A 12980-nucleotide genomic window follows, 5' to 3' on the forward strand; every position below is an offset into this window, starting at 1 on the left:
AATTTTATAGGGTCCTTGTGAAAATCAAAGAATTAACATGTACAAAGCCCATAGCACAAAGTCAGATAAACTCAACAAATGTTAGCAAGAAGCAGGAATAGGTACAGGAGTAGGAAGAAGCTTCTAAATAAGGAGACGGCACACCTGCTTCTCTCCTTGTGGCTTTGCCACTAATTTGCAGCACAACCTTCATAAATGCCACAGGCCCATGGTTTCCTCATTGTAGGAGTTAGAAGGACACAGTTCCCCAAATCCCCTTCACTTCTGCTACCAATGACAAGGCCAGGGGTCCTCGAGACCACCCTTAGTCACGAATTGGCTAGGATGATTCACAGGGCTCACTGAAAGTCGCTTTGATTGCCATGACAGTGCATTACAGCTCAGAGACATTAAAATCTGCCGCGGGAAGTGATGCACAGGGCAGAGTCCAGGAAAGTTCCAAGGACAGAGTTATCCATTGCCCTCTCCCTGTGGTGTCATGGACAACACCACTCTCTCGGAAACAATGTGTTACAATATACAGGGAGTATTGCCAAACAGGGAAATTCACTGAAGCCTTGGTGTCCCAACTCTTTACTGGGTCTCCATGGTGGCTGGCTTCAGTCTCCAGCTTCCGCACAGGTCAAGCTGATAACCGCATGGCTCAAAGACTCACCATACGTCACAATGTACTACTTTCGATCCCGGCCCAAGTCCTCAGGCAAAAAGACACTCTTGTCAAACAGGACATTCAAAGGGCTTAGAGAGAACCTTCCAGAGGAGGCAGGGAAAGACCAGACTTCTCTTTGGACAAGGTTAATGTCTTCACTCTATACTATCAAATGTTGACCTTCCAGCTCTAACACTCTAAATCAGCTTTTACTGACTGCAACCAACAAAAAATTAATTTTACATGTTGACTTGAACACATATATTTATAAGATAAATACCCTTTACTATATGGAATATATGCTGGTATTTTATTAAAATATTGGTAACATTCCACTAAATTGACCTTTAATGGGTATTAATACACAGTTTGAAAGCATTGATGTAGAGCAGGACCCTGTGAGCCAAATCCAGCTGCTTGTTTTTTTAAAAAATGGTTTTACTGGAACACAACTACAGCCGTTCATTTATGTATTTTATAGTCTGTGGCTGCTTTCATATTTAAAAATGGTTTTACTGGAACACAACTACAGCTGTTCATTTATGTATTTTTTTAATATATTTTATTGATTTTTTACAGAGAGGAAGGGAGAGAGATAGAGAGTTAGAAACATCGATGAGAAAGAGAAACATCGATCAGCCGCCTCCTGCACACCTCCTACTGGGGATGTGCCCGCAACCAAGGTACATGCCCTTGACCGGAATCGAACCTGGGACCTTTCAGTCTGCAGGCTGACGCTCTATCCACTGAGCCAAACCGGTTTTGGCCATTTATGTATTTTATAGTCTGTGGCTGCTTTCATATTGGAGTAGTTGCTACAAAGATAGCACAGCCTGCAGAGGCTAAAATATTTACTATTTGGTTCTTTACAGAAAAAGTTTGACAACCCCTGATCTAGTGTATCATTGTGATTTATGACCCCAAGGAAAATACATTTATAAAATTGCCTATATTCCTTCCAATTTATGACAAATGCATAACCTTACACCCATCTTTTTTTTCAGTTTATACAAATGCATGTTAATGATTTGGGAAATGTCCTTCTAAAATGGATAAAAGAATCATATATTTCCAGGGTCAGCTACCGAGTCAATGGATGCACTGAGGCTGTGTCATACTTTAAGCTCATGCTATGCGTGCCCTCAGATTTGGGATTGTGTTACTCATTAATCAAAAAGTATTCACTAACTCCTTCCTTTCCAGATAACCTACACTCCTTCAGCTATAGCAAAGTATGAGGAATTATGTGAGAAACTTTTGGCATTGTAAGAGAAATCAGGAACCCGAGAAATACTGGTTAGGATTACTCTCAAAGAGAAATGTACTGTACCAAAAATAGAAGTTCCAACACAGACATACCCAAAGAAATATCAACAGGAGTTCCTCTAAAGACCAAGTTCAGACAGAATGTTCAAAGCAATTCAAACACAAGCAAATTTGGGAGGTGAGGAATAAATTAAATAGCAAATCCCAATTCTCTGGACATCTCCCTCATCTCAGCCATCTAAGGTAAAATGCTAGAAAAGGACTAGAAAAAAAAAATGCAGGCTGCCCTAGGGAGTGAGCTAAGAGTGGTACACTATTATCAGTTTCTGAAATATTGGCAGGATTGGCTTATTATAGCTTTTACCCTCACCAGACTGGCTGATCAGTGTTGGGGACAGAAATAAAAGCTTGTGACTTCACAGAGCCTGGATCTTTTGAAAATGAGCTCTACATGAAGAGGAGGTGATCCAGCTGCAGGAATCGGTTCTATTCTACAACATGTGAAAAGGATGTAATCAGAGCCTGCGGTCTTCTGCTTCCCAGAACTTGAGGTGCCAATAAACTGGGTTAGTCAAGTTAATTTCAAGAGGCTGCTCCTTCTCTCTTAGGGGCAGTTCAGCTCTGCCATACAAATTGTGAGGGGTTTTCAAGTTATGGAACTCTCACATTCATCGCGATGCTTTTCTTCTCACAACAGATTCTAATACCCCCTCCCACCTTTGTGCATTATGTGAGTATGTGTCCTGACCATCCCCATAGTTTGTCGGTAGCATCAGAGTCTTCTGCTTCATCCTAATGAAGCCTCTTTTCTCACATATCCCTAGCTTATTCCTATTGGCTTCCACTGCCTAAGGTTGAAACCACAATCCTCATCCAATGGTGTGGATAGATTGTAAAATGTCCCCACCTTTCCACCCTTCTTTGTATCTATGCCTGTTGCCATGTGACTTGGCAGTTCCCTCACTCAAGAGGGGACATATAGTTTCCCTCCCTTTGAATCTGGGTTGGCCTGTGTCTTGCTTTCTACAAATGAATGCAGTGGAAGGGATGGTGTCCTGGTTATTTCTCTAGGCCTTACGATACCATTTATGCTTCCACTCTCTTCTTAGAACCCCTGCCACACTATGAAAACAAGTCCAGACAAGACTGTTAAAAGATGAAAGAACCCAGTCACCAACTTTGCCCCAGTTAACTTTGAGCCAATACCCAGCTAACAAGTCAGCCTCCGGCTGATCCATCAGGGGACTGCAGATGAATTGTGAAACCAGCCAAGATCAACAGAGCCAATCCCAGATAAAATGACTGGCCGACTCATAAGCAATAACAAATGCATTGTTCTAAGTCATTGAATTTTGGGTAATCTGTTACCCACAACAGCTGAAAAAGCATTTCAAAGACTTTTTACCAAAGGCAGTAGACCCCATTATCTATAGGTTTCCTCTGCTCTTGTTACATAAACTTGGTAAGTGCTTTTTTGTTTTGCCAAGCTACTCTCAGCAAGTGAAATTTCTCCCTCTTCGTTTAATATTGCACAAATTATTTTCTTTCACTTAAGCTACTATGTCTCCTACCATGAAATGTTCCCATAAAAAAGTAGAAATGTCCTAGTCTTTCATTATTTGTTCACTTATTACCCTTCCTTTTCTCAAACACTTAATCCACTTATACTTTGTACATAAAATCGGCTTAATTAATAGGACTTGATTAATGTCACTACTATTTGTTTCAACTGCCAGTTCCTAGAATGAGGAAAAATATTGGCTGATCTTGTCCATAGACTGTCATGTTTACAGACTCCTAGTCCATTTGTTGAATCAAATTAAAACAAATGGTTTTTAAATGCCTAAATTAGTCCCTGCTCCAAATTGAAAACCCAAATGTTAATAAATATTAATGCATTATACCTTATATCTACTTTTATATTAAAACTAGAGGCCCAATGCACAAAATTCTGTTCCCTGGTCAAACTCCCAGTCTAGGGGACAATTTGCATATTAGGCTTTTATTGTATAAGATAATATATGTAAATAAGAATCAGCTGAAAGCCCAAATGCATACAATCTTTCAAAGATTAATTAAAATTAAAAAAGAGAAAAGGGGAATCTGGATATTGGCAATTAAAGAGCATGCACATCCATGTTGTAGTGCTCCTCTTTAACACTTAACTTTAGTTATAAAGAGGAAACATTTAGCAACCATGACCTTTGAATATTTTAAGCAATCAGTGAACTACATCAGTATTAGAGTTTTTAGATTACGTTTTCAATTTGTTTAAACGTTTCTCTCCTCTTCCTTCTTTTTCTCTTAGATTGAGATACATAGACCTTTTTATTCTATTTTATACTATTTCAAAACACTCAGTAAAACAAGACCAACTCCCTTTCCTTACTTCCCTACACAGTACCAAAGAGAACTGTGAAAATTTGACTAAATATATTGTTTCTATAGAATAGATATATTTTTCATGTATTTCTATTTAATCTGATTACTTCCAAAAGGGATTTGAAGGTGTTCATTGATGAATATTGACCAATGCCAATACACAAGGACTTTTTATGGATTTAAAGAGCTCTACTCATAGCCTTAGTAATCAGGCCCGTTAATTCCCAAACCAACTCTGTGGTGTAGGTCATTAACATCATATGCCTCAGGTTGACTATAAGAAAAGGCTGAGATGACACAGCTAAAGCCTATGGCTACACTTATTAGATAAAACATATAGGTTTTTACAGAGATTAAGCTTGATCACTTATTAGAAAAGATTGGTTAGTAACTTTAGGCATTTCTCTAGGGCTGACTGTCACTTAATCATTTCTATATTTCCGAGAAACTCCTTACAGCATGTGAATTATTTCTTCTAGGCATTCTATCATCATTCATGTAGCTTCTATCAGATAAAATTCTGGCACTAAACTGAGAGAGTATATTATTCAGCAAATGAGCAAAAGCTATTTGATATATAATTAAAGTTTATCACTGTTATAATAATTGAGTCATGATATTATTTTTATTATGAAAGCAAAATTTATCTACTTGTTATAGGTTAAAATTGTTATATTAGGCTGTGATGAAAGAAAATCAACCAACCAACAACTAAAATAAGCTACTATAAAGTTCTATGTCATACACCAGGGCTAAAATTTTCTAAGGCTATAGCAGCTGACTTATTTTACCTATCTATGCCAAAAGCCACTTTAGAAGATTGCTGTGCTAATAGTTCTTTTAACTCTGCATATGCATTGGCTTCTACAAGAGAGGTAGTTTTGCATAATGTATAAGGCATAGTCTCTGTTTTGCCAGTTACACTAGTTATATGACTTTGTGTAAATTATTTACCCCATACATAAGGTACTTGTGAGAATTAAAAGACATAATCTTTGTAAAAGGCTTACTTTAATACCAGACAAATATTAAACAATTCATTTTTATAAGCTATCATCATCACCATAATCATCATCCTCAAAAAATACAAAAAAAAACACTTTTCTACTTATCCTAACTTATATAGCATAATATACTCTATCTCCACTGATATCTAACTTATTATCATTTCTATAAAATCCATGATATTAAGGACTTTGTCTAACCCCCCACTGTATCCTTTAAGACTAAATGAGTGCCTCGTACATACAAAGAGCTCCAAATATTTTTGTGGTTGAATGTTCTTCCCATTAGGACGGCCCAATGCACAGAATAGGGTACCAGAGTTCATTCTAACCAGAGAGCACTTTTCTTCTGTCACCATCCCACTTCTCTCTATTAAACCAAAGATATCTTCTCAGTAGTCGCTATTCTTCTAGCCTGGTATTCAAAATATGGGTTTATTTCTTCTCATTATCATCCTTCTAAGACTCAGAGGGGATAATGATGAAATATAACTATTACTAACTCAATATCTTTGTTTTACTTGGTAGGATAAGCTTAACAGACCAAAATGTACTACTTGTCACAGCATGTTGATTATACAAACTTATTTCTGATTGTTTAATACCAAATATACTTACTCTTCAAAGCCTAAACATAGCACTATAAATTTTGCTTCTATTTTTTATTTTGAAATTAATTTTACTTTTAAAACCAGATAATATATTGCCAGGTTCCAAAAGTGAAGACTTTATAGAAAGATATACCATGAGAAATCTCAATCTCATTCTTTCCCACCTGGTTACACCAAAAATTGGCCCTAACAGGTAGCAATTTTTATTAGTTTCCTGTATGACCTTCTGATGTTTCTTTAAACAAATAAAAGCGGACAAAAATAGGCACATTAAAGGTGCTGAACATTACTAACCATCAGGGAAATGCAAATCAAAACCACAATGAGATATCACCTCACACTTGCTATAGCTATTACATTATTATATTATGTAATTATGGCTGTTATGGATATTATTAAAGAGACAAGAAATAACAACTGTTGGTGAGGATTTGGAGAAAAGAGAATCGCTGTGCACTATTAGTAGGAACATAAGTTGGTGCTGTTACTATGGAAAACAGCATAGAGTTTAATCAAAAATTAAAAATAGAACTACCAGATGATCCAGCAATTTCATTTCTGAGAATTTATCAGAAAAAAACAAAAGCATTAACTTGAAAAGATATATGCACCCCCATGCCCATTGCAGCATTATTTACAATAGCCAAAATATGGAAACTAAATGTTCCTTGATGGATAAATGGATAAAGACAATGTAATATATTTATATATACACAATGGAATATTATTCAGCCATAACAAAAGAAGGAAATCTTGACCTTGATAGCAACAACATGAATGGACCTTGGAGGACATTATGCTAAACTAAGTCAATTAAGTCAGACAGAAAAAGACAAATATTGTGTATTTCACTTACCAAAAAAAAAAAAAAAAAGAAAAGAAAGAAAACCAAATTCGTAGATACAGAGTGATGATTACTATAGGCAGGAAGTTGGGGGTGGGTGAAATGTATGCATGTGATCAAAAGGTACAAGAAAATCTGACTGTAAATATCACAGGAAATCAAGAAAATACAAATTTAGACAATGATGAGATATCAGTTTGCATGCAACATATAAAATAAATGTCCTTAAAATACAAAGTGTGGGTGAGCTGGTACTGTAGATTATGCCTAGAAATGAAAAAGCCAATTTTGGCCCTAACCGGTTTGGCTCAGTGGATAGAGCATCGGCCTGCGGACTCAAGGGTCCCAGGTTCGATTCCGGTCAAGGGCATGTACCTTGGTTGGGGGCAAATCCCCAGTGGGGAGTGTGCAGGAGGAAGCTGATTGATGTTTCTCTCTCATCGATGTTTCTAACTCTCTATCCCTCTCCCTTCCTCTCTGTAAAAAAATCAATAAAATATATTTTTAAAAAAGCCAATTTTGCTAATTTGAGTTCATAGAATCTAAGTCTCAATACACAAAGCATAGTAACTATTTTATCAGTTACCAAATGATTTCAAACTTAATGTGTATATTAGGCAGAAACTGAACATATGATTTAAATTGCACTTAAATTCCCACTTACTAAAGGTTCCTTTTGTAATATATCCAAATGTATAGTTACCATATTTTTTCATTTTCTTCATAATGCAAGCCGGTAAGTTTTTAGTGGAAAATCAAAATGATTATATTACATTTCTCTAGGTCTGCTGAGTTACTATGATGAAATAGAAAGAGAGAATAGAATTAGATTTAGTATAAACATCTACATGGCTATTTAAGGAAAAACCAGAAGTGGGCTAATTTGTCAAATGATTGAAAGTACATGAAAAACAAAAACTAGGATTTGGAGATGCACATGAATGGATAGTTGAATGTGGCTACCAGAAATCCAGGATACTGCCTTGTAATCCACAACTCTCAAAAAGTTAGGAGATAAATGTATTGACTTGGCCCTCCAGGAGAGAAGCACATGATTTAATCTGCTTTACCAACAACCAGAATTGACATCAGCTTTTTTATGCAACCGAAGAAAACCTTGTGACTTGAAAGGAAACAGCTCATTCAAGTAAAACTCAAAAAGCACCAAGATACTGAAATCCCCTGCCACTTAAATGTTAAATGACTAATAGTAGAAACACATCCCAAATACTAATTGTTCTATGGCTGTTGGAGAAATGCCTATGTTTACTATTCTTAAACTCACCTCGGAGTAGATGATGCTTTGGGCTAAAATTATCCTGGGGCCCTTAGTAATTCCAGTTGACGCCAGCACTTGGAAAAAGGCAGGAAACTGGCGGAAATAGTCCCTTCTCTGTTTGCTATAACCTGGTCTTTCAAATGCCGCAGGGGTATCCTGTTCTCTTGCAGCGAGGGAAAGGAAATAATCTCAGAGTGAGGGTGCTGATGTGCTTTATAGGAAGCGGCTAGCAGCCATGGGCAAACTATGGCCCGCGGGCCGGATCCGGCCCATTTGAAATGAATAAAACTAAAAAAAAAAAAAGACCGTACCCTTTTATGTAATGATGTTTACTTTGAATTTATATTAGTTCACACAAACACTCCATCCATGCTTTTGTTCCGGCCCTCCCTCCGGTCCAGTTTAAGAACCCATTGTGGCCCTCGAGTCAAAAAGTTTGCCCACCCCTGGGCTAGAGCTTACATGAACCTCTCTGGCTTGATAAGATACACCTATGCGTCTAAGCAGGAGAAAAGGCCTCATCAAGGAGAAACCTGGGCTTCTGGCTCCACATTTAGAATTGCTGGGCGAGTTAGTAACTAAGGCCATTTGAGCTGAAGCTAACTTGCAAGGGTTTTGCTCATCTGTCTTCTGGTTCAAACCTGGAGCAGTTTGCATCCAAAAATTAGACAAAAGGGCGGGGGGCGCGTAAAATGCTCAAAGAAAAGAGGAAAGGTCCCTTTCTTTGTGGTCCAACCTGCAGTTGCCTTCATAAAGGATTCAAACAGACCACATACTCTGGCTAAACCGCTGCAGCTGTGATCCACTGTGAACAGCTGAGCCACAGACTGGGACAAGGTATTTGCAACACCTGTTATTGACAAAGGATGACTGATCAACATTAGATGAGGAATTCCTACAAGTCGATGAGGGAAAAGGCAAGCTAGAAATGGGCAAAAGATGAATGGGTGACTTTGGAGGAGAAGGAAAGGAGGCGTGCTTGACTCAGGGCTGCCCGGAAAGGCTGGCAGGACAGGGTACAGAGCCACGTGTCTGTGCCAATGCTACATAGCTGGAGGGTTGCTCTGCCCAAGAGCTGGAGACCACATGGGAGATGCAGTGCCCTGAGGGTGAACATAGGGAGCTGGCTGAGGGTGCCCCTCATGATCCCCAACCCCCTCACTTTCCCAAGGCCACAGGACAGCAACACTTTGAACAAGATCTGTGTGATGATAAACTGAGGAAGTGCTAGTGTAGTTGTGGTTTGGCCTGGTTCCTTCCTGACTCAGATAATCTGATTCCTGTCACCATTAGCGATTCTATTCCCCCAGTTCCCAAACAGTGAAGGTTGGAAAAAATTGCATTAGTCCGAACACAGCAATGTAAAGCTCTTGATAGGTCTGAAGCAGAAAGAACTGGATTGGAGACCTGATCTATCAAGCCATCTCATCTTTGGATACATGTCCCAAACACCCAAACTGTGTGGGGAGAAATATTAAAGTGAATGCAAAAAAGAAAAGCCTTCTTAAATTGCCAACACTCATTTTCCAGCGATAACACTTTATTTGAGGCATCAAGCAATATACTGAAAGAGGTGAGTCATGCGCAAGTAATGTCCTTATTTCCATAATTGTACATTTGATACTCTCTGCCCTCTTCAAGAGGGTGGGGAGTGAGCAAAGATGAGAAGCACATAGCTTTTATACAAAACCGTATCTATGTAAGTGCTTGAGAAAGTCCGCTTTTAATTTAGTTTTTCCTTCTTTAAAAGGCATGTCGGTTTTATTTCGGAAAACTAAAATAAGCTAGTTCTGCCACTGAGGATACAGTTTCTCCCCAGAGTTACTTATGAAATAATGCAGCTGCCTTTTTCTTTAAAGGGATTCTTGTCTTCTGGAATGCCTTTCACCAGAGGGTCCTCTCCAGAATGTTCTTCAATGTAGTTTTTTATTTCTTCAGAACATTTAGACACCTTGAAGTGGGGGAGGGGGAAGAATGAATTAGGTCAGGATTGTTCAAACGGTATCACCAACTTTTAGTGAAACTAATATAATTGGGTATGACCAACATTTACAGTGAGACCAAAAATATTAGAGTATAGCATGAAGCATATATAATATAATAAATGATACACTCTATGTAAAATATATTTCTAACTACGGGTTAGAATGTTAGAGAGTCACTGTATTAAATAAATTATCCTCAGCAGTTTCTATGCATTGTGGCTCACATGATTTCCTTCCTCTGCTAAAATGCAGTTAGTGACGTGTCCACAATATTTTAGGAACTAAACCAAACTGTGCTTTCAATTTTCCATGCTAATGAACAGGTGTAGTAGTAAACTCCCAAAAGTTTTGGGGTATACCTGCCAACATTCTCATTTATTATGGGAGTGTGCCACGTTCTGCAATTTCACTGGAAAGTCTGACTCGGGAAAAGGCTGCAGTTGCCCGTCACACCATTCTGTCTCTGCTCAGAATTCCTTCCTGTTAGTTGCTTGAGGGCCATGGCCATAAGAAAAGACTTGTCTGAGACTTATTATGCTAACCTGAGGTTCTTGTGTGTATGTAATCATTTAAAAACTTTATTTGAAATGGAGAAAGGATTAAATAGTTCCCTTAAAAAGTCTATCCTTAAGAGACAGGTTACAAGAGTGAGTTTTAAAAAAGTACTTAAAAGGAAAGGAAAAGAAAAGGATTCGTGTCTTAATGAAGGTCTCTATTACTAGTAAGAAATTAGAAGCAAAAAATTATAGAACTCAAGCAAAATTCCAGAGGGGACCACCTAAGACTAGACAAAAATATTCCCACTAAATTTTTAATTACTAATCTTCAAACTGTTTTGGTGGTGACCACTAAAACATGTTTGCATGTGTATCCCAAAATGTATATAATTACTTACTTAGAAATAAATGCAGATACTATTGTGTCAATACATCATTCATAATTACAAAACATAATCTGGAAATTATTTAAAAATAGAGATTAGAAACTAATAAAAAATATAAATTTTAATATTTTACTCCCATATCCCAAAGACTCCTTGCACACCAGTGTGGAGGCCACTGATCTAAAATTTAAAAGTAGGTGATTCAATTATCTGGCTTAAAATGTGGCAAAATAAAACCCTTTCAAGTACCATTCTCTCAGGTCGCATCTGCTCTCCATCCTTGCTGACACTGAATTCTCAAAAGTGAGATGCAAGTATCCATGACGTGGGGTCTGTGGTCCCAGATAAATTTAAGGATAAGATTCAAGTTCCCCTAAATTGCATCCGTTCTTAAGGAGGCTTCTTCATCAGGTTTCCAAAGAGATCTGTAACTGCCAAAGTACTCCTCTGATGGGTTTCTTTCCACGATCAAGAGGATGTGTTTGAACAACAATCAGCTGGAGCCAGAGTCCAGCCTGTGAATTTCGTGCCCTTGGCCTGAGCAGAGCCCACAGCTCAGACATGAACAACTGATTGACAGAATAACCAACGGGCATCACAAGACGGTGTTCCAGTAACTGTCCTATCATTAGCTCTGGGGCCCCATTGGGATTCAAGTTTGTGGGTGTTGTTTTTTTTTAAATTCTTAAAAGAGGGTTGAATGATCTCTAAGAGCCACAGTGTTTGTCTAGCACTAACATTCTATAATTCAAAGTGCATAATGAAATATGTTTGAATATTATTATTAGGATTTCAGTGCCTCTCCCTCGATCCCCTACGGCTATCCTTGACATTCTCTCTCCCTCTGGCATACAATTGGAGTTTCTGAAGTTGGAAAGCTGAACTAGCAGGGTGTGTCCTGGACGTGGATGATGGGGAACTGGCAGGGAGGACCTGCTAATGAATATTTCCACAGTCAGCTGCACTGAGGCCCTGCCCAACTTCTAAATTGAAGCTTTAAATAACTGGAAGATATTTGTTTCTTCTCCCCCTATAACTTCTGCATAGGGGTACTAGCTATTAGGATGTTCCAACTTTTCAACAACGCTTTACTTTAGTATATGCAACTCTGTTTAATATGTAACCTCTAAGTTTCATTGTGTGAAAAAAACTAAGGGGTCAACACATGCTCTACCACTGGGCTTTGCCAGCCACCAAATGGGTCCCCTAAATATCCAAGAAACAAGCCTATTCATTGAGTCAGGTAACTTTGTTTTTTTCCCGTTAAACACAGCAGTATTTTTATAGCATCTCAGTATATGTGTGAGTATTTATCAATAAACCGATACTACTGTGTTCGTTCATTACTTATAAACCGGACATTACAAAGGGATGAGAGTTACAAATAAATATGGAGATTGCAATGTTTTGCTTCCAAGCCCCAATGGGCCGTTCACTGAACACCTCTGGAAAGAGCCCTGTGAAATTCAAAACTAGGTAATTCAGGACTTTAAATTGTGATTTTAAAAGGCCTTTCAGATACCATCCTTCCCATGACGAAAAAGATCAAGGAAGTAAGCAGCCATCTGTCTTCTTCCTACAGCTTGGGGTTTTAAAACCGACTAACAGCAGGCACAATTTCTTGCCCGTTTCCCCAGTCTAGGCGTCTCAGATGTTCTGACATTTGGCTTTAAATTACTCATCAGATCCCTGCTCTCTCCTTTACCTCCTATGATTTCCACATCAACTGGCAGTTCCCAGGCGCCACTAAAGCCCTACTTCCAGCTGCAAAAACAACAACAAAAACCACACACACACACACACACACTCGACAGCCGCCACCTACTTGTTTTAGTGCAACAAACCAGGAAAAGCTGGCCCTCGGAGAAGGAAAAAATCTGGGGCAGCCCATTTACCTGTTGTCTCTGCAACTTCACTTCTTTGCGAAGTTGCTCCACTTCCATCTTCAGCTTTTCCTTTTCTGGCAAATCTTCGATGTGCAGGGCCGGCATCTTCGCCCCAGAGCTGGGCCCAGGGGCAGCTCTGGAAGTGGAGCAGCTGGAAATGCGATAAACCAGGGCGCGTCCCAAAATAACTG

At 38.6% G+C, this 12980-nt stretch overlaps 1 protein-coding gene across 2 annotated transcripts in view; it reads right to left on the bottom strand.

Moving 5' to 3' along the window:
* Positions 1-9553: 9553 nt before the first annotated feature.
* Positions 9554-12980, bottom strand: part of LOC102254808 (guanine nucleotide-binding protein G(I)/G(S)/G(O) subunit gamma-11) — a 3795-nt gene continuing 368 nt past the window's right edge. The window contains exons 2-3 of one of the 2 annotated variants that reach the window (XM_005876079.2): positions 12799-12940; positions 9554-9986 (exon numbers count right to left, since the gene is read on the bottom strand). In XM_005876079.2, the coding sequence (XP_005876141.1) occupies positions 9861-9986; positions 12799-12894 (222 nt within the window). In that variant the 5' untranslated portion in view covers positions 12895-12940 and the 3' untranslated portion in view covers positions 9554-9860. The remainder of the gene's footprint in view (positions 9987-12798; positions 12941-12980) is intronic. The other variant, XM_014547667.1, reaches the window with a different exon arrangement.

Source organism: Myotis brandtii, unplaced genomic scaffold, assembly GCF_000412655.1.
Source record: "Myotis brandtii unplaced genomic scaffold, ASM41265v1 scaffold48, whole genome shotgun sequence".
In the NCBI taxonomy this organism is placed as follows: Eukaryota; Metazoa; Chordata; class Mammalia; order Chiroptera; family Vespertilionidae; genus Myotis; species Myotis brandtii.